At 31.7% G+C, this 22,736-nt stretch overlaps 1 protein-coding gene across 3 annotated transcripts; it reads right to left on the reverse strand.

Moving 5' to 3' along the window:
• Nucleotides 1-1,860: 1,860 nt before the first annotated feature.
• Nucleotides 1,861-22,679, reverse strand: LOC127712769 (uncharacterized). Of its 3 annotated transcripts, XM_052219389.1 has the most exons (7): nt 22,562-22,679; nt 19,130-19,179; nt 18,406-18,511; nt 10,011-10,090; nt 7,988-8,071; nt 5,826-5,909; nt 1,861-3,411 (listed from the first exon to the last, which is right to left on the reverse strand). In XM_052219389.1, the coding sequence occupies exons 1-7, from the start codon at nt 22,660-22,662 to the stop codon at nt 3,251-3,253; spliced, it is 666 nt and encodes a 221-aa protein (XP_052075349.1). In that variant the 5' UTR covers nt 22,663-22,679; the 3' UTR covers nt 1,861-3,250. The 3 variants fall into 3 exon arrangements, with proteins under 3 accessions (XP_052075349.1, XP_052075351.1, XP_052075350.1); XM_052219391.1 differs by lacking the exon at nt 7,988-8,071; XM_052219390.1 differs by lacking the exon at nt 5,826-5,909.
• Nucleotides 22,680-22,736: the final 57 nt, after the last annotated feature.

Genomic DNA, 22,736 nt, shown 5'->3' on the forward strand with positions numbered 1-22,736 from the left:
TACCTTAATCAGGAACGCTCAGAGCCGAATATTTGAATAAAAATATAACAGTTTTATGCAAACACACAACGACCCATATGGAAAGTAGGCATAACCTTCAGACCTTCCTCACAGATAAATTGACTATAGTTGGTTTTGAGTGTAAAAATGTATACCAAAAATACCGAAAAATACCGAACTCCAAGGTAAATTAAAAAAGAATAATTCCTTATAAACTGACAAAATCAAGCGTTATCAACTAACGAGTGAAAAAAAAACTGTCATATTCCTGCAAGACAGTTTTACTTGTTTGTTCATCATCGTTTTGAATATTTTGCGTTTCCAATTTTTCGTCACGGACTTACCTAATGAAGGTTATTACTGATAAAAGTGTGCAGGACAGTTACTTCATCGCGTAAACTATAAGACAATAAAATAACATCCGAGTCTACGCTCTGTCCTGGTGTTCCTTGTATCAAATATGTTTTTCTGTTCATATTTAGGTCATAAAAAAGTGTACTTGAAGCATGCATGGTTACAATTCCCCATGGCAAAGGTTTTTACTGATTCTGTGTCGGTTCTTTGGTTAATATGCTGTAAATGTCAGCATTTTTTTTTTGCTCTTCAACATGTTTTAGTTTGAGTAAGACACAAGTGGTCATTTTATAAACATGTACGGAAAAAAGAAACAAAAACGATCCGGGAGTTACTATACATAAAACTGCACGACAAAATATTTCCGTGAACAACAGTAGTAATCTCTTAAAAATGAGCGTTTGTACAATTCAAACATGTCGTCATTCCATGCTGGTGGTTTCTTGCTTCACTGATGGCTCTGATACAGTGTTGGTGAATTGTTTTAAATACATTTTGTACGTTAAACGCGAAACAAACGTTGCAGAATCAATTGTATTATAATTTGATAATTACAGTAATCTCTTAGAACGGTTTTGCATTCTTACAAAGCCCAGGCAAGACAATCTATTGGTTTATACTTGATATGAAAAATATAAAACATATCATCTAAAATTATACAATTATATCCTTATCATAGCAATTTCATTGACATATATTTTATTTTTTAACAGACCAAGGAAATTGTCCTTAAACATTGAACGTTGAAAAATACCGATTTAATTGAAACAGAAGAAATTCAAAAATTTGAAACATATATTGAAAAAATAGAAATAAGCAAATAAATTCGGTTGATGAAGAAGGTCGATTCAGTTTTGACTGATTTTGAATCAGTTTCCTCTCTGGTTTTAGGAAGATAGTTTCAGAAAATGATGTATATATATATATATATGCTCTCTCTGCAAATTATTCAATCAATATAGGCGCATGGAAACAAGTTCTTTCAAATCAAAATCAGGACATTTTAAGAAATAAAGTTGAGTTATCCAAGGTATTCTAGACAATTTGAGGTTACTGTAATTTCACCCTCATCACGATATTTAAGGAAACAAATGATAAAAGGCATACATATAGACACATCAAATTTGTTTCCGTCATTTTCACAGAAAATGTTAAATTAATCAATAACTACATTTCAACTTAAATATCATCCGGGTCCTTCTTAACTGCATTTATCTAATTTATGTAATATAAAAAGGTTAATCTTCAGATAGATTAACATTTTTCAGAAAGAAATGTATAATTCTGAATTTTCATGAAAGTTTTAGAAGTAATTAGAAGTAATTCGGAAATGGATTAAAAAGGCAGAATTGAGATAGTTATTGATACCAGATTGTCGATGAATTTTCTGCTGAAAATCTTCATCTTAACTTCTGTTAATATATTGTTATATATTTATCCTCTTCTAAAATTAAGTTATCATCTTCACTATTCTTAACAACAACAAAAAAAAAAAAACAGTCCAGATAATATAATATATCTTTATTATGTGCCAATCTGCCTAATAAAATGTAAGAATCAGGCAGTGGTGAAAACATAACAAACAAAAACCCGTTCAAGTCCACATTTATTTACGTTCAAAACGTATAATGATACAGGAATATAAAATTCGTTTCCTTTTCCTGTTCTGGTATTTCAAGATATGATTTGGTTGAAATGCATTAAAATTATTAATTAAGGGGAGCTAACTCCTTAATTTGCTATCATTCTAAGCAAAAGTTATCTAGAGATTTCACGAATTACCAGACACGCATAAACAAAAGATCTACCATTTCTAACTCAGGATGAGGGTAACTTCAAAATAGGATGATAGGATGGTTAGGTCGGCGTTTTTTTTTTGCCATATTTCTAACTCAGGATGAGGGTAACTTCAAAATAAGATGTTAGGATGGTTAGGTCGGCGGCGTTTTATTTGACCATATTAAGATGTCTCATATCAGTCTTATGTGAAGTTAGTATGCTCCCAGCCTATTGTATTTTATAAAAGTGCACAAAATGCTGAAATAACACATCTACTTTTCAATATGCTGAGATAGCATATTAACTTCACATAAGACCGAAATAACACATCTTTTATGCAAAATTCTTCTAAATTGTCAGATTCTTACAATGACTGGTACTTAATGTGCAGGAACATTTTATGCAAATACAGGGATATACGTTGTTAACACTACACAATAAAGACGGGTACTTAAATTAAATAATTACAAATCAATTACAAATTTGAACACCAAGATGTATGCCATAAATTCTGGTTTAAGAAACTAGATATCAAGACGGAAGTCAAAAGTTCCAAATCTTAGATTCGGTCGGTAATACATTAAGAAAAAAAAACAGTGAAAACATGAAAGCTTAATAAAAGTGCACAAAATGCTGAAATAACACATCTACTTTACAACATGCTGAGATAGCATATTAACTTCACATAAGACTGAAATAACACATCTTTTTTACAATAAGCTAAGAGACACATAACACTGAAATAACACATCTTCTTTACAATCAGCTTAGAGAGCATATTATAATTTCACATAAGATTAAAATTGCACAACTTCTTTACAATAGGCTGGGAGCATACAAACTTCACATAAGACTGATATGAGACATCTTCTTTACAATAGGCTAAGAGCATATTAACTTCACATAAGACTGATATAACACATCTGTTTTACAATAGGCTGAGAGCATATTAACTTCACATAAGTCTTATATAACACTTTTTTTTTACAATAGTGGGGGAGAGCATATTAACTTCACGTAAAATTGATATCTAACATATACTTTACAACAGGCTGTGAAAGCATATCCACTATTCTTAAGCATGTGTCAATGACTGTATATGCTTAGTTTGAATCAACTATAGAATTGCCTTAATTGAATGTGTTCTCTGTGCAGTATTAGCCATTGATTCTTTTTTTGTTTTCTTTCTGTATTTCTGGACTAAATAACTAAGGCCTAGTATTACTATAATACAAGCAACAACTACGGTACAAATAACTATTTCTCTGTCTAGAAGCCCTGAAAGCATAAAAAGCATCAATTAGAAATAAAATTTGAAAAATACAAAAATAATTTTTAATATTGAATTTGAACTAATTGAATTATCTATACTAATAACATTAATATTGTCAACAACAGAAATGCGTCATATCGGTAAATTGGTTTTGAAGCACTACATAAAACTTATTTTCTATAAAAGGTGTGAAACAATTAACAGGAAATTGATAAATTTTGATATATCAACAAATTTATTTTGTTTTACCATGTTTACCGCAAACGATAGAATCAAAACCAGGAACAGTAATATACATGTGTATTCATTTTAGATATATTTCCTATTTAATCATTGTCCAGGATTTCACCTTATTTGATTTCCAGTGATGTTTAAAAGGCGATATAGATCAATATAATTCTTATTTCGTTGTGTGATCTACATTGTATACATATTTTTGTTATTAATTATATAGATATGTAGATATATAGATATGAGAAAAGAAAATGTGACAAGATCAAAACGAACGAATAAATGCAATGGATTCAAGTGACCAAACTTCTCTTTTGACTAAATGGCCATTAAACATAACAAATAACAGAATCGAATATCAACCATCAACCATGATACCAAATTTTACTGAAGCAATCGATTGTATGATTGATTAATTGTTGTTCGCTTTCCGTAAAGTGGCAGCTAGACATTTTTGTTCAGAAAGAAAGCAAATTATAAATCAATATTTATTAAAAATGCTTCTTGTAAATGAAAGTTTATTGGATACGGACAGATATTTGGCCTTTCACCAGGCCATTTATGGACCCCTCAAACAGTTGGTGCAAGGATACTTAACATTTAGAGAGCGTTGTATTCCCTCTAGATCTACACGAGGCATCGGATTTAACGTCCTCAGTCTGAACGGATGTGGCTGCAAATTTATATACCCACGTTTGAAGATGAGTTTTCTGATAAAAGCGATAAGAAAAAGACAAAGAATTACCTTATATCTATACACCAGTCATTCTTAGGAAATGGAAGAAAACAAATATACAAATATAATTTTAAACAACCATTGTCAAGTTTCATTACTTTGGACTGACACATGAACATGTGTGGGGTTAAAATATTTTTGGGCTCTTCACCGAAATGGAATACTAAAGGGTACATGGGACTAAGGTACAATAAAAAGTATTTAAAGCGCGCATTTCCACGAGAAAGATACCATCATGTGCAATATCCCCCCCCCCCCCCCAAAAAAAAAAAAAAAAACACAAAACGGTTGAAAACTTTTATAAAGATTTAGACGCAATGATTGACCAAGTCATAAAGGCAAAAAAAAAAAGAATTTAAAATACAGTGTTAAGAGCATTTTCTAATTCTTTCTTTTTTGTGTAATAAATTCCTTAAATTATTTGCTATTCATTTTGTAATAGTTTAGAAAAAAAAAGGATGTGGAAATTAACATTTTAATAACTTATTATCGTTATCGGTGGAACACATTATAAATTAATACAAATTAAGAATGCCACCTTGTAATTGAAGGTTTATTAGATAGGGACAGATAATTTTAATTGCACAAGGCCACCTATTGATCCCTAAAACTGTTGTATTAACATGTAGTGAACCGTTGTACTATGTCTAGATCTACACGATGCATCGGATTTAACGTACTCATCATCCTGACCGGACGTGGCTGCGAATTTATACACTCCACTTTTAAAAAGGGTTAACTGACTTGGCGATCGGACTTTGACAAAATGTGCCCATATTTCTATGCATCAGTCATCTTTAGGGGTATTGAAGCAAACACAGATTAAAATATGATTCAAAACAACCATTGTCAAGTTTCATAACGATGGGCTGGCTTATGAACATGTGTTGGGTTAAACATTTGTGACCATAGTGAAGTACTAAAGGATACATGGGACTAAGGTACAATAACAAAAAGTATTTAAAGCGCGTATTTCTATGGTACAGCGAGAAAGATACCATCATTTGCAATATCCATATCTAAATCATGCAGACTTAAATTCAAATATATGATTATTGAAAGTAACATTTAGTGTTGAACCAACTTAAGATTAGTGAATCGCTTTTTTTACCCCCGTCCCCACTAAAGAACATTGAAAACTATCATTATGATTAAGACGCATTGATTGACCTATTCATATAGGCAAAAAAGGAAGGATTCAAAAGACAATTTTAAGGAAATTTTTCTAAAAAAATGATTTTGTAGTGAATTTCTCAAACTATTGTTATTTACTTTGTAATGGTTTCGAAAAAAAAAAGGATGTGGAAATTAACTTTTTTTAACTTATTATTAGTGGATATTATTTTGTGATTTTTCTGACCCCATGTTATCTATCTTTGATATAAATTTAGAAATGTAGTAGGAAATAACCAAACCAGTTCCTAGTTAAACTATATATTTTAATACACCAACCATCGCTGCTTTTTTTCGTTGAAGTTGGGTTTGTTATTTCCGATTCTTCAGACAAGTTTGGTTTTGTTGTTTGTGTAAAATTCTCTACAAAAATAAAACAATAATTTAAGTAATACATATTTATTGTAGATTTTTCTGTCGCTTTCCAAGGTAAGGACTTTCGCAATTACGGATACAAAATGCACAAAAATGTTACTAAATAATTCTGCAATAATGATTAGGCATAGTTTTAATAAACACATTAAATCAAAAAATATCATAAGATAATCACGATTATAATATTAATCTATATAATAGTATTTAATAATAATAATAAGTAAAGATATAATTACAATATTATATTAACTTACTAGTATTATTTTTTATAATTATAAGACAAACGAAAAGGAATTCATACTATGTATTGATTAGGAAAACACATGTACAGATAAACATATGATACATGTAAGCAGCTGATTAATGCAAGTTCAAAGTTTGTTCTAATTTGTTGGTAGATAAGGCGTCCGGCAATTTCGACCGCCTTACTTCTGAGTTAATTTCACATAAACCGTTTAATAAATGAAATACAACAAATGAAAGATATGTATTGTTTTTAAAACTGTCAAATACGTTTCGACATTTATTATAACTACAGGTCACCGTAGGTCTCCATCAATGTGTAAACCATCCCCCGTATATTATGGTATAAAAGGCTGCAAAATACCAATAAGTGATTTAGTCATAAGACAAACCCAAAGACCTGACTTAAACTACAGTTGTTTGGAACAGTTCTCATCTTAAAATCTGTCAATAACTAGCTGTTAGGAGAATTGTTCGAAAACAGTTTCTAGAACTGCTCTCTTAACAGCTTTAGAACAGTTTCTGACAGATACTTCATATTTTGTTGTTTTAAATATTTCGGTCGTTTTTTTTGTGTTTTGCCATGTCGTTGTCCGTTTTTCATCGACCAATGAGTTTGAATATCCTGTTGGTACATCTCCCTGTTAACCAATATCTTTAACTTGACCAATTTTACTGCACCATATTTACATTTCGAAAATAAATGTGTCGTCAGTTGAAGAGCTGGTAAAACCAAAAAGGACAAAAAGTATGGACAAAGCCGAACAAGGAACCAGCGCCTAAAATAAGGAAGATATATTCCTTAATTTAGGTTAAGTTCACAATTTTATAGTAGCAAATTTCGAAAGCATCAAATTTCAATCACACAATATCCATGTGTTTATGCCAGTACCGAAGTACTGTCATGAGATTGAACATTTTATTGTATAGCTTCGTTATTTATCAAAAGTTGTATTTGTCCAATGAAAAATAAAGTAATATAAATTAGTTTTGAGTTTTATTATTCAATTTGAATTATATAAATTTCCAACTTGTAAATTGTCATTATTTGATTTTTTTTTTATATTTTGATTGTGCTTCGAGCTTATCACTCTTGCAAAATCCGCTTCAGTGAGTAGGCTTGTCGGACTTTGACAAAATGTGCCCATATTTCTATGCATCAGTCATCTTTAGGGGTATTGAAGCAAACACAGATTAAAATATGATTCAAAACAACCATTGTCAAGTTTCATAACGATGGGCTGGCTTATGAACATGTGTTGGGTTAAACATTTGTGACCATAGTGAAGTACTAAAGGATACATGGGACTAAGGTACAATAACAAAAAGTATTTAAAGCGCGTATTTCTATGGTACAGCGAGAAAGATACCATCATTTGCAATATCCATATCTAAATCATGCAGACTTAAATTCAAATATATGATTATTGAAAGTAACATTTAGTGTTGAACCAAATTAAGATTAGTGAATCGCTTTTTTTACCCCCGTCCCCACTAAAGAACATTGAAAACTATCATTATGATTAAGACGCATTGATTGACCTATTCATATAGGCAAAAAAGGAAGGATTCAAAAGACAATTTTAAGGAAATTTTTCTAAAAAAATGATTTTGTAGTGAATTTCTCAAACTATTGTTATTTACTTTGTAATGGTTTCGAAAAAAAAAGGATGTGGAAATTAACTTTTTTTAACTTACTATTAGTGGATATTATTTTGTGATTTTTCTGACCCCATGTTATCTATCTTTGATATAAATTTAGAAATGTAGTAGGAAATAACCAAACCAGTTCCTAGTTAAACTATATATTTTAATACACCAACCATCGCTGCTTTTTTTCGTTGAAGTTGGGTTTGTTATTTCCGATTCTTCAGACAAGTTTGGTTTTGTTGTTTGTGTAAAATTCTCTACAAAAATAAAACAATAATTTAAGTAATACATATTTATTGTAGATTTTTCTGTCGCTTTCCAAGGTAAGGACTTTCGCAATTACGGATACAAAATGCACAAAAATGTTACTAAATAATTCTGCAATAATGATTAGGCATAGTTTTAATAAACACATTAAATCAAAAAATATCATAAGATAATCACGATTATAATATTAATCTATATAATAGTATTTAATAATAATAATAAGTAAAGATATAATTACAATATTATATTAACTTACTAGTATTATTTTTTATAATTATAAGACAAACGAAAAGGAATTCATACTATGTATTGATTAGGAAAACACATGTACAGATAAACATATGATACATGTAAGCAGCTGATTAATGCAAGTTCAAAGTTTGTTCTAATTTGTTGGTAGATAAGGCGTCCGGCAATTTCGACCGCCTTACTTCTGAGTTAATTTCACATAAGCCGTTTAATAAATGAAATACAACAAATGAAAGATATGTATTGTTTTTAAAACTGTCAAATACGTTTCGACATTTATTATAACTACAAGTCACCGTAGGTCTCCATCAATGTGTAAACCATCCCCCGTATATTATGGTATAAAAGGCTGCAAAATACCAATAAGTGATTTAGTCATAAGACAAACCCAAAGACCTGACTTAAACTACAGTTGTTTGGAACAGTTCTCATCTTAAAATCTGTCAATAACTAGCTGTTAGGAGAATTGTTCGAAAACAGTTTCTAGAACTGCTCTCTTAACAGCTTTAGAACAGTTTCTGACAGATACTTCATATTTTGTTGTTTTAAATATTTCGGTCGTTTTTTTTGTGTTTTGCCATGTCGTTGTCCGTTTTTCATCGACCAATGAGTTTGAATATCCTGTTGGTACATCTCCCTGTTAATCAATATCTTTAACTTGACCAATTTTACTGCACCATATTTACATTTCGAAAATAAATGTGTCGTCAGTTGAAGAGCTGGTAAAACCAAAAAGGACAAAAAGTATGGACAAAGCAGAACAAGGAACCAGCGCCTAAAATAAGGAAGATATATTCCTTAATTTAGGTTAAGTTCACAATTTTATAGTAGCAAATTTCGAAAGCATCAAATTTCAATCACACAATATCCATGTGTTTATGCCAGTACCGAAGTACTGTCTTGAGATTGAACATTTTATTGTATAGCTTCGTTATTTATCAAAAGTTGTATTTGTCCAATGAAAAATAAAGTAATATAAATTAGTTTTGAGTTTTATTATTCAATTTGAATTATATAAATTTCCAACTTGTAAATTGTCATTATTTGATTTTTTTTTATATTTTGATTGTGCTTCGAGCTTATCACTCTTGCAAAATCCGCTTCAGTGAGTAGGCTTGTAAAAAAACTGGGTTCATATTTGTGTCCCATAAACATGATCTTGTCTTGATATACATTTAATGTATACCACTGGACGATGAACAGGTATCGTCGAAAGCATTTTATGTTTAAGACATTACATCATTTTATTTTTTGGCACAATACACATTTTCCAGTTAAAAGGGAAATGAATGGTCAAGTCACGTGTTTGGCCTATGAAACCGAGATTCAAAATGTATTATAGATAATGAACAATACAACAAAAGAGAATTAAATCACTAGAAATTGAAGAGATAAATACAAAATTATTGCCATCAAATAAAGTATTAATAAAATACAACTGTTACCCAAACCGTACACAGAAACAGAAAGTGGTTACTAATAGATTAGTGTTAACGATTGACAACTCTCTGCATTTTTGTTTTTACATTATATTACATGGTACTTTGTCAGTAACCCCCCCCCCCCCCCCAAAAAAAAAAATAAAAAATAAAATAAAACAAAATTTAAATGAATTGCCAAATATCACGATGTTTGGTACTCTGCATTTTATATTTGCAAGTACGCACAACTATGTTTTACCTGTGTTGGAAGTTGTTGACTGCGACGACGCTGGTTGAGTAAATAGTGTTTTATTAACACATCCTAGAACATTGTCACACCTAAAGAAACAAATAATTGTCTTTGAAATACCATTAGTCGGTTTATATCTTTAAAAAAACGGCGTTTCATTTTCGAAATACATTTTTGGGGATATATACACATACAAAACTAAAACAAACGAAAAACTGGAAATACATGCACATAAACTCCATCTCCCGTTCCACTACATAAATATTAAAAGTAACAAAATAAGGTAGCAATTACAAACAATTGGTTTCCCATGACACTAAACGTATAGTATAACTAAACTTGATGATTCCTGCATGTTCAGTGTTAAAAAAAATTTGCCTTTTTTCACAAGCAAGTCTTTTCGTAATCATGAACATTCATCGTATTCGGTTTAATTTCAAAACCATTGCTATATGCCGGTTTAAATGCCAGTCTCGCTCAAGTCCGGAAGCAGCCGGTCAGCACAAGTAAGTTGTCGGGAGAACGTGACAAATAACGTGTATATAGAAATAGGAAGATGTGGTATGAGTGCCAATGAGACAACTCTCCATCCAAGTCACAAATGTAAAAAGTAAACAATTATACGTCAAAAAACGGCCTTCAACACGGAGCCTTGGCTCACACCGCAAAGCGAGCTATAAAGGGCCCCAACATGACTGAGTTAAACAATTCAAACAGGAAAACCAACGGTCTTATCTACATAAAAAACGAGAAACGAGAAACACTTATGAGCCACATCAACAAACGACAACCACTGAACAACAGGTTCCTGACTTAGGACAGGTGGAAACGAATGCAGCGGGTTTAAACGTTTAAATAGGCGCCAACATTCACCCTAACCTGAAATAGTAGTGTAACATTACAACATAGAAAGACACACTATACAATATCAATTGAAATGGCTTAACTCAATCAAAAAGACATATTTACAGAAACAAGTAAACATACACTGAACGAATAAATTTGATCTATGACATAGTATAAATACAATATGCATATTTGTTTTCAATGACTTAAAATTTCAGTGGTTCGTCACATATTTTTTTGTTCATATTTTTTAGACGTCTTTGGTCAATTCAGGGACCTTTTCCTTTTCCAACGCAAATAAGATATTGTATTCCTCTATGACCACGTCATGCACAGTATTTCAATTTCAATAATTCAATCTTTTACCCGGCCACATTCTTAATGTGCCTTTCACAAGTCAGTAGCCTGTAATTCAGTAATTGTCGTTAGTTCATTTATGTAAAGGGTTTTTTTCCTCAATTGTTTTGTTATGATGGCTGCCGTTAGTTTTCTTGCTTTAATTATTTTGCATTTGTTATATCGTAGTATTTTAGAGCTGACTTTACAGTATAGTTAATAATCACTGAAGGTTGAACGGTGGATTGTTGTCTCGTTGGCAATCATGCCACGTCCCCTTTTCATATTGTAAAGTTAAGAAAATCAGAGGAAACGTAGGACAGCATGGCCATGTTTATTACACAAAGCATAACTCCCCATTCATATGAAAAAAGTAAAATCACAAAAATACTGAACTCCGAGGAAAATTCAAAAAGTAAAGTCCCCAATCAAATGGCAAAATCAAAAAAACAAACACATCAAACGAATGGATAACAACTGTCATATTCCTGACTTGGTACAGGCATTTTCTTATGTAGAAAATGGTGGATTGAACCTGGTTTTATAGCTAGCTAAACCTCTCACTTGTATGACAGTCGCATCAAATTCCATTATATTGACAATGATGCGTGAACAAAACAAACAGACACTATAGGTAAAAATGTCAAAAATAGGGGTACAGCAGTCAACATTGTATTATCATCTTAATCACTATAAAAACAAACAAATGTATCGAAGAAGCACAAAATGGCATACATCAAATTTAACATCCTCATTTTGCTTATATTATACGATTTTATTTATCTATGTAAAATCCACCCATAAAGGATGGAAGGTTTTAAGTACTGGCGTAAAATCGCGCGTTTGAAATTCGCACAGGTAGACATAAAATAATTTTGTCGTTCAAAGTATGAGGGGATACATAAATACAGAGTCACGTAAAATGGATATAACAAAATAACAGACTTACATCTTCTTATATCTATTAACAGTAAAAGTAATATTAATAATAAAATAAAATAATTGTGTGGTACAGAGTATGACGGGATACATAAGCACAGAGTCACGTCAAATGGATATCTCAAAAACAGACTTAACAGTAAAAGTAATATTAATAAAGATAAATAAAAGAATACTATAACACGTTATTAAGATGATAAACAACGTCAGCACACAAAATCTTTACTTCAAGACCATCGTGTATTAATTGTGAAGTTGATACGGAATATTTATCAACAAGTTCTTGGTACCTTCCGATGAACTTTTTTAGAAAAAGGACGAGACGTTCTTTGACATACCCCTGGTTCATCAACTTTCTGCTCAGACACTGGTGACGTTTTACAAAGTCTGAGTAGGAGCTGCAAGCTCTTGAATACCGAATAAGTTGGGAAATGTATATCCCATATGCAGGTGAAGTTGGTATATTGCTACTAAGGTGGGGGAAATTGATAATTTCAAAATTAAAATCGTCTCGTTTGTCATAGATTCTGGTACTGAGATGACTGTGTATGTCAAATTCGAGGTATAAGTCTAAAAATGAGGCGGAGGAAGCCGTGTCTGTTGTTTCTTTAATTTCTAGTTCTGGTGGATATATTAACGGAACCCAATCAGAAAAGTTCGGATTGTTAATGGAAAGAACATCATCAATATATCTGAAACTGAAATTAAATAACCTGGCTTCTTTGATCTTCTTGTTTTTGACAAGTGTCTGAAGGAACTCCGATTCATATGAAAATAAGAAGAGGTCGGCAAGGAGAGGCTCACAGTTCGTTCCCATAGGAATGCCGACAATTTGTTGAAAAAGTCTACCTCCAAATTCAAGAAATATGTTGTCAATAAGAAACTCCAGCATACTGATCACTTGTTCCTCTGTGTAGCATGTTTTACCCTTTTGTTCACTATTAACAAAATATGCCTTATGGTATCCCAGAGTAATAAATTTATAGCGTATGCTACCATTTTTATGATGAAAAGCATTGTGGATTATTTCTTTTAGACGGTTTTTCAATTTCACATGGGGAATGGTGGTATACAAGGTTGAAAAATCAAAAGTTTTGATAGAACTAATTTCAGGAAAAGACCGAGATTTAAAATTATCCAGAAGTTCTTTAGAGTTTTTAAGAATCCACATATGGTTAATACCACTACGCGAGTAAACAGTTTCACAGTATTTCTGAAGACCCTCTTTCACTGCGGACAGAATTTTAGTCAATCTAATGGACAATTCTTTAGTGGAACATGCAGATGAGCCGGCAATGTACCGTTGTTTGTACGGAATTTTGTGAAGTTTAGGTATCCAATACAAACAAGGTAAGTCCTCCGATTTGTTGTTCAATGCAATGTTCATTGACGCCATGAAGGACTTATGATTCGCCAAAATCTCATCCTTGTCAAATGATATGTTTTTGTATGTGGGATTACCTGAGTGCTAATTTATTCCTAATTCTTTTACAAGACACTCGTAGTAATACGATTTACATATAAAGACAATATTATTTGAAGCTTTGTCCGCAGGAACAACAACATACTTATCTTGAAGAGATGATAGACATTTCACAGCCTCTTTGTCTCTGAAAACGGACTTTGGTCGATCATTCACACAGTTTTTCAACTTATGAATGCGACGTTTTATCAGAGACCTGATTGTTTTGACCCATTCTGACAAAGTGTCTAGTTGAACTTCTTCTCGTTTAGCCCATGCTCTGGCGTAGTCCTCAATGGAATCCATAATTATTTTGAAGTTATGGTTCCAATTGACGTGTTGGGGTTCTCTAAACTTAGGACCATGAGAAATCACCTTTCGGAGATTTTCTTTGTGAATTATGTTTAGATCCCCAGTAATAACATGGCCAGAGGGGCCGTAATTGTAAGGCGAGTGGGAACAGTCACATGTCAGAGGGTTTTTTAGGTATTGTTCTAAATCAAGGTCCTGTAATGCTTGTTTATAGTTAAATATTTTGGGTGCAATGGTTTTGGTGTAACTGTAGGATACAATAGGAACAGACTGATTTTGAAAATAAATAGGAATTTTAAATGTTACCTCCTTGTGATGTAGAACGTTGCTGAGGTTGATTACATCAATTCCTCTATTGGTAAAGTAAACAGGAAGGAATTTCCTCTTTTCCTCATGTAAAGATTCCGATCTTACTGGTTTAAAAAAGACGGAAAAGAGCTACATCACAAATTATACTGACAAGTCTGTATATTGGAGAAAATGTATTTATGCATCCTTTGACAAACATTTTAGAAAATTAACAGGCAGTGAAAAAAGAATAGTTCTAATGTAATGTAACCCTAGCGGATGATGAAGATGAGAAAAAAGGTCATCAAAGCTCCCAGAGGGCGATCTAGATTTGGAAGACTTTTTTACATTAGGCCGATCGTAACGTTTTTGCCCATGAATACGTTGGTTTCGTAAGGTAGTTTAAAATAAACTCATTACATTAACATCACTGCAGGCTGGACTTGACAAATTTCCTACTCCTTTGACATTATCATTGCAACCATATGGCATTGCAGTACCTAGTTCCCTTATCCAGAAATTTTCTCTATCTTTTCGGAAAGGAGTACTAAGTACAGGGCTATTAGTGTGGTAATAAATTTTCTCGATGATGCGTACTTTCATAGATAAAGACGGATCATTGTCCGGTTGATTAAAATGGTTATAAAGAACCCTGAATTGCGGATCTTTATTATCAGACCGGTGTTGATTCATCCTTTTACGCAAAGTTTGTCGAGTTTCACCAACATAAAGTAGTCCACACAAAGTACATTCAATTCCGTACACGACATTGTCCGTGGAACAGTCCAGAGGCTCGAAAGATTTAGTATAATAAGTTTTTCCTGTAAAATACTGGTAAAATCAGGAGTCGTTATTAACATATTACATGTCTTACACGTGCTCCTTTTTCCTTTTTTGTGTTTACAAGAAGAAATGATAGGTGTAGATTCACTTGTAGCAGGTGTATTCAAACAGTCGAAAATATTAACGCAACATGGCTTTAATTTATGAAAAGTATCTGAATTTTTAAAGTAGTATTTACCTTCTGGCTGAACGTAAGTCAAATCAGGGGTATTTTTGAGGATATTCCGTGGAACACACAAATCAAATGCTACAGTGAAAGAGTGCCTAACTGGTAGATTTAAGTTATGTTAAAATCACAATTTTATAAGGAAACAGATAGAAACGGAACGTATGTATTTTGACTTTTGGATTAAGAGATTATACGGAATATGTTTTACATAACCAATCATTCACCTCTTTTGTCTTAAGTTATTAAGAAACATCGATAACAGATGCAGAAATTAAAAGATGAATTTAAATTTAAAGGAAATGAATATTTAAAAAAAAGTTTAGTTCCAGCATACTGTTACGCGTAGAACTTTTTTGTGATCAAGGAAAATGCACATTTTGCCTGAATTTATGTGAAATTTTACACGAAGAGCTCGAAGGACCACCTTGGTTTATTGATAACCATGTTAGGGAGTAGAAAGGAGTATTAGAAGAAGGAAAGAATGAACCTTATAATGTTATTAAAGTTTTTTTTTTTAGGTTAAAACACTTGTACATCCCTTATTAATACGGAGAAATACGTAATTATAATTTAGCTTTAAAATTGCGTCATACATGTATGTGTTAAAAATTATCTTAGAACTAAATTATATCTGCTTTTGGAAATCAGAGACACGTCATTTTGTATCTTTCAATCTTTTAAAATATGTAAGATCACGTAGTTTTGTCTTTGGAAAAAATAATGTTAGAACAAAGTTTATGGCAAGGAAAAGACGGGATAGTGTGTATATGTACACTTAAATGTAACCAAACAATTAAGCAGATGAAAAGAGCGCATGTCGCTATTATTCACCATTTCATGCATCTTAAACACACAATAAGACATTCAATACGGAGCAAAATCTCGCACCTCATTGCAATATCAAGACTGCCTATTAAATGTACAATGTATTAAATGTACAATGCATTAGATATACAAGTACCATCGATTAGAAAACAATGAATTGCTAAAAAGAGGGACGAAAGATACCAGAGGGATAGTCAAACTCATAGATTGAAATATCTATAAAACAGCATCTGTATAGTTGAGGTGTTAATAGTTGTCTCATTTACATTCATTACACATAACCTTATCTTTAAATATTAACAGTCTATAACTTGCATGAAAATCTAACAAGTATAATCATAGCTATGTGTGACGGTTATGCTGGAACTTGGATGCATTGACGAAAGTTTCTGAGATTTTAGTAAAATATATCGCTGTGTTGATTTTTTCATTGCCTTTATGAGGGTCGGTTCAAATCAAAACACTAGAGATGACTTCAGCTTCCCAATTGTGAACTCTCCATTTCTATGAAGCAACATACCAGCAGTGCTTACATATCTCTAGACCTTTACATCTCCAAGTTGATACGATATCTCAGAGCTTGCATTTATTTCCTATCAAGATTTTCGTGAAAGAGGGTAGCTGCTGACAAGGAAGCTATTAAACCAGGAGTTCCAACTGACGAAGTTGAAATCATCCATTCGAAGATTTTACGGACGCCATCACGAGTTGGTTGGCCGTTGGAATATATGTTTCCCAGATGACGACGGATAAGTTCCACAATGTTCACAATCCCTCCGTCCATTTTCCTCGAATGTAACTACCGAAACAGACTCATCAACGGGTTTGTTCTTACAAGAGCACCACGACGGGAGCCACATGTGTATCAGGATATGCTTACCCTTCTGGAGCACATTAGATCCCCACATGTCTTGATGGGGTTCGTGTTGCTCATAATGTAGTTTTGTAAACTGTTGTTTGTATTTTGATCGTTTATAATGTTTTTGGCAGGACATTGTCGGTTTGTTTTCGACTGTTCCTTTAATATCTTTAGCATCTCTTTTACTGTCGATATCATGACATTGTTTTGTTATAAGTTATGTCGTTAGTTTTCTCAATTGAATTGTTTCATAATTTTTCATGTCAGGACCTTTTCTAGCCGACTATACGGTATAGCTTTTTCGCATTGTTGAAGGCCGTACGGTTGCCTATAATTGTGTGAATCCACTTCATTTGAACTTTAGCAGACAGTTGTCTCATTGGCAATCATATATGCATACCACATCTCCTTATTTTTTATATAGGATTATAGTTGTTATAGTTAATATATACAGTGTACATTGATATTTGGAACGGCGTATTTTTATAGAAATTCGGTGTATACATATATAAGGTTTTCATGCCTTTGTAATGATTTATAATAGGAATCTCGTCATGTTTTCTTAATAACCATGTCAGTCGATTTTTTTCATTTATTCAGTGTTGCATTGAAATTGCAAATTATGTGTTCTCTGTATTTAATAGTTTTGTTTAATCAGTGTTGTTTTTAAGCTTTATTGATTTTTGTGGTTATTTAAAATAGCCATCTTTGTAAATTCTGCAACCAAATAATTGATTGTTGTATAATGCAGTCATCCCTATTCTTTACAATGCAGGTTCGTTTGCATAATTATATGGTGTTTATAATATATTGTTATGTTCTTATTAGGAACATGTGTTAAGCATGCCAAGACTATGGACAAAATAAAGCCTTAACTATGGATATTGCTAAAAGATGGCATATGTTTATAAAGTCATGACCTACAATGGGTAAAGTGAATCAAAAATTCATTTTAGAATTAAACTGAATTTTCTATAGTACACATTAGAGGTCTTGCTCGTTGTAAGAACTTGCTGAATAAACAACTCGACAATGAATACGTTTTTATATGAATATCAACAAACAAGACCCTCCCCAAAATGAAGAACGAACTTAGTTCTTATGGGCTATATTTTTTTAATATCTCAACGTGTATTACTTTAGCTTTTGTTTATTTATTAAATGCAATTAATTTATCATATTATACAGTATGAAATTTAAAAGGTATTAACATAAATACCAAACTCCAAGGCAAATTCAGAAAGGTGGAAGTGCTTGGAAACTGACAAAATCAAACGCTCGACTATTTCAATTAACAGAACGAATGGAAACAACTGTCATATTCCTGACTTGATACAGGCATTTTTTTAAAACAAAACGTGGGGTTAAACCTGGTTTAAAAGCTAGCTAAACATATGATTGATTGATTGTTGGTTGCTTAATGTAAAATGACTAAAGTTATGAATGTTAGTAACTGATGTGTAAAATATATAATTTGATAATAAAAGAAGACAAACTAATTAATATGAAATAAAAAGAAACGTACCTTTGATTAAATGCACAGGTACATGTCTGTAAACATAATTTGCCATACCAATTTGTCTCACAAGGCATACATGAACCACCTTTAAATCTGAATCCAATTGTGCATCCTATACAATACAAAATACTATTTATTTGGAATATTGAAATGACTTGACGGTTTTTGGAAACGTTCACTATTTAAAACAATTGAAACATGTTCTTAATTGTACACAACATACTTTTAACAAGCGATAGTTCACAACGTTTGGCCGCTAATGTATAAAATCACATTTAAATATGGAACGTTCGAAAACAATTTATTTATAAGGGTAAACTATTGAGTTTTTATTATATATACATTTCTTTTCTGATTGTCTAGATACTAATTACCGTGTGGACATATTATATGTCCTTTTACTTCACTTGAAATCGCGGCTTGCTTACTCATGAATAGTTTTTTTGTGAGAATACTATTAAGTAGATTGAAAGTACGTTTGAAAAAACGTATTGCATATATTTTTTCATCGTATGATTTCCGTCTATACACTTAGTGTATGGTCTTCATGTAGAAACTTTTATATAACGAAGCCAAAAAGACACAAATCATTTAATCTAAATGCGTATTTTACTCACATTACTTTGATTGACGACATGCACAGTTTGAAAAAGATGGCATTGGCTATGATAGAAAAATATTACCTACTCCTAAAATTCACTTTGTTACACAAAAATGAAGTGATACATACCAACACACTTCCCATTGACTAGCGTATGGTCAAAGCAACATACAAGATTTCTAAAAAAAGACAATGTTATTATGTCTATCATTAATATGAAGTAACAACGGTTACATGTATGATAAACTACGTTTAGTAGTAAACGAAATATTGATGTAAAGACGCAAGGCGAAACTATATATTTGTATTTATTATCAGAAAAAAAACCGGCACAAAATGTGGACATGTGGATGCATCATTAACTAACATTAAGTAAAATACACACATAATAATTTGACAACAGCCAAGAGCAACGGCCATATGTTACATAATGGGGTCATTTTACAACGCTATCTGTAAGAAAATAATTATGTGTTATACAAAATATACATTTTTTTTTCATGTAAGATAAAAATGTTAGAATAATGAATAATATAAAAACAAAACGTAAGTAGACACATTGATAACTTACATATTTTCTAGTATGACTTTGTTTTTATGGGTTATACCTAATTACATTACTTTATATAAAGTTCACAGATAAATCTGTACTGATATATTAAAATGGTGTCTATTTATTTAGTTTTCTACTTCAATACATCTGAAACGATATAAGATCGTCGTTTTGTAATTATATGGTGGTTTAAATATAGTAAAGGAACGTAGTGGTTCAAGAAAGCAGTCATTTGAATATTAAGCATGTAGTTAAATCAATTATGTGAAAACGAAATTCTTCTTCATCCAACACAGTGCAGTTTTTTAATTGAGAATTATTTCGTTATTATTACGCATTTAGTGTTTCATTTGTTGGGGAAAAAACTCTTCATTCGATACGCTGCAGTCCTATAATTGTGTATAATCACACAAAAGCTGATGCTGGGTGTGAACACAAATGTACAAAAAAATATTTACAGATGCCAGTTAAAACAGTCTATTGATGCGAGTATGCGATAGCTCAGTACACCACTTTATAGAAAGCATCTAGTAAGGTACTTGCCATCAAATGCTGTGAAAGGCTGTATACTTTATTGGAAGAAAGAACTAGACCATTTTAGTATTTAATATTGATTTTGTAAGCCAATGACAGCGGTAATCTTTATCACTGGCTGTATTTAATAAGTACGTATTGCTTTCGTATTTCAATAGAAATACATCAACACAATTTCTTCCTATAATAATTCAGACGACGTATAAAAAAAACATGGTTGTATCACCTCAGGGCGATATGCACCTTTAAATATGAATTCTAAACTTGACTTTAAAATTCAAGGTCTAATAGATATAAGAAGATGTGGTTTGAGTGCCAATGAGACAACTCTCTATCCAAATCACAATTTGTAAAAGTAAACCATTATAGGTCAAAGTACGGCCTTCAGTTGATTTATATGTGTTCACATCAAAATCACATATCTTTTTGCTTTCCATTGCAAGGCCGTTTCAATCAATCTAAGGGTTGGCCTTGTTCATTCCCCGGCCTTTCATATCATTGTTAGGTATCTCAAAATGTCTACAGATCCCAACCATTCAACCTTATAGCATATAGCTGGAATTGCCGTGATAAGACCTTTCCCAATAGCTCTTCCCCCGCCAACTCATATCGCTAATTACAACACATCATGAAAACTGTTTACATACCCACCCCTAAGATACATTGTATTAATATCATGGTAAGACCTTTTGACAGTAAACAATCGATCGTTTCTTTCAGGTTCATGCTTTTCCCATTATTATCTTAAATTGTCAAATATATCAAAGAGCTACACCCCTTAATCGTACATACACTGAACTTCCACGAAAAGACCTTTTAAACGCATCGAAGATTTTTCCGAGTGTTTAACAGTGCACCAGACACCTTCATTTCATAGTTTGTTAAAGTAAGTCAAAATTCCAAGCTATTAACAATAACAATACGTGTATCTTGGGTTTTATTCCAGTACAGTAACTCTTTAGTTTTGGATATGTTTATTGGGCCTTTTCTATACTGGGATAACTTTTATAGATGAAGGGGAAATATGATTTTAATTCTCCTCAAAGTTCCATCTAGTTATTAGTATTATCATTATTATAATTATCGTATACCGTCATGTGACTCTTATTGTATTCCTTTTCAAGTTTTTGGATAATAAAGATATCTTTATTTATCAATATGAAATGTATGATATCCAGGAGCATTGATCTACTTATATTAAAGAATTTAACGTATTTTGTTTTATTGATCAAAAGAGGTAAAGTAACCACATGTTTTTATTTTTTTAGTTATTGTTTAAGTATTGTATTAACGCTCACTTATCATATTTTACTTTATCTAATTGATTTAATACTCATATAAAAATGTTTCCCCTTATAACCTTTATAAAATGGTTTATTTGTTTTAAATCTGTAGCTCGGAAACTAAAGATCTATTAAATTTATTTTTTGCAATAAGCTCGATAATATATAATCTGCATTTTACTGAAGCGCACGTCGTGTTTTGTTTGAATTACTCTCATCCCAAACGGCCAGGCTTCTTCTTATTTAAATATTTAACAGTATATGTCGCATTTCTCATCGCCATTGTTTCTCATATTATCTAAATCGGGAAAAGGTAGACTATTCTCCGTTTTCAGAACTCGGAAAATGTTTAGATAGCATCGCATGAAGTGCATTAACATTTAAATGGATGTACGAGTAAAAGGTACTTCTAATTACTTTATAGAAGGTGAAGACACTAGAGGTACAGTTAAAAGGTTCATTTATTAACATAATTATCACTGATTTGGATGCTTTAATTTTGTTTCATTACAAAAAAAAAAAACAAAAAAAAAAACAGATATTAAAGCTTCAGGAACTACGGTTCCATTTATCGAATCGGTATAAAGTTTAAATATATAAGTCATCACAGAAAAATAAAACAAATATGTATCGTGTATGCGTACAAAGGAAATATCGCGCAAGGTGTCAATTGGAAGTATTGGTATTAGAAAGATTGTTAATGGGTGGTTATGTTGACAAGAAATGTGTTACAAGTTACTCGCAAAGCCATAGTTTTATTGACAGAAATGCATGATGGTTATTCAAAATTTCAAGGTACAATTTTGAAGACCACTGAGACCGATGCATCTTTTACAGTTTGATATGATATAATTTTTTTTATCACAGAATTGTAATATGTACAAATATCGGTTTACAATTATGTTACTATGAATATACGCACTTAAAAATGTTGTTTTGATAGAATAGAATTGATCTCACATTGTATGTCTTTGTTTTAAAATCGCATTTATAAATACACACTACAGTAAACCACTTATTTCTACATAAAAATGAAAATAATATCGTTTATGATTTTGTTTTAAACTTTTTTTTAGTAAGTGAGACCTTGATTAGTAGCAATACTTTGTGCGACTGAAATAAAATAAAAAGCACGTCGTGCAGTTTTATTGTAGTAATCCTAAATGACGATACGAGTTCTTAATAACATACCCACTGTAATCCATACAAACACCCTTATCGCCGAAATTGAAGGTCGTTACATTGCTACCTATATTATACAGTACTGTACAGAAAAAAAATAATTTCAACATTTTTAATCCACACTATGTCCAGGATAGCAGGAAATATTAAGTTAAATATTTTAGTTGTTAAGTTGACAAAAATC

Source organism: Mytilus californianus, unplaced genomic scaffold (genome assembly GCF_021869535.1).
Source record: "Mytilus californianus isolate M0D057914Y unplaced genomic scaffold, xbMytCali1.0.p SCAF_8, whole genome shotgun sequence".
Taxonomy (NCBI): domain Eukaryota; kingdom Metazoa; phylum Mollusca; class Bivalvia; order Mytilida; family Mytilidae; genus Mytilus; species Mytilus californianus.

Coding starts and splice junctions, on each gene's coding strand:
- LOC127712769 (XM_052219389.1), bottom strand. CDS start 22,662: ATGTTGAAATTATTTTTTTTCTGTACAGTACTGTATAATATAGGTAGC. Junction 18,512..19,129: donor AGTCAATGGGAAGTGTGTTG/GTATGTATCACT, acceptor TGTATTGTATAG/GATGCACAATTGGATTCAGA. Junction 5,910..7,987: donor AACGAAAAAAAGCAGCGATG/GTTGGTGTATTA, acceptor TTATTTTTGTAG/AGAATTTTACACAAACAACA.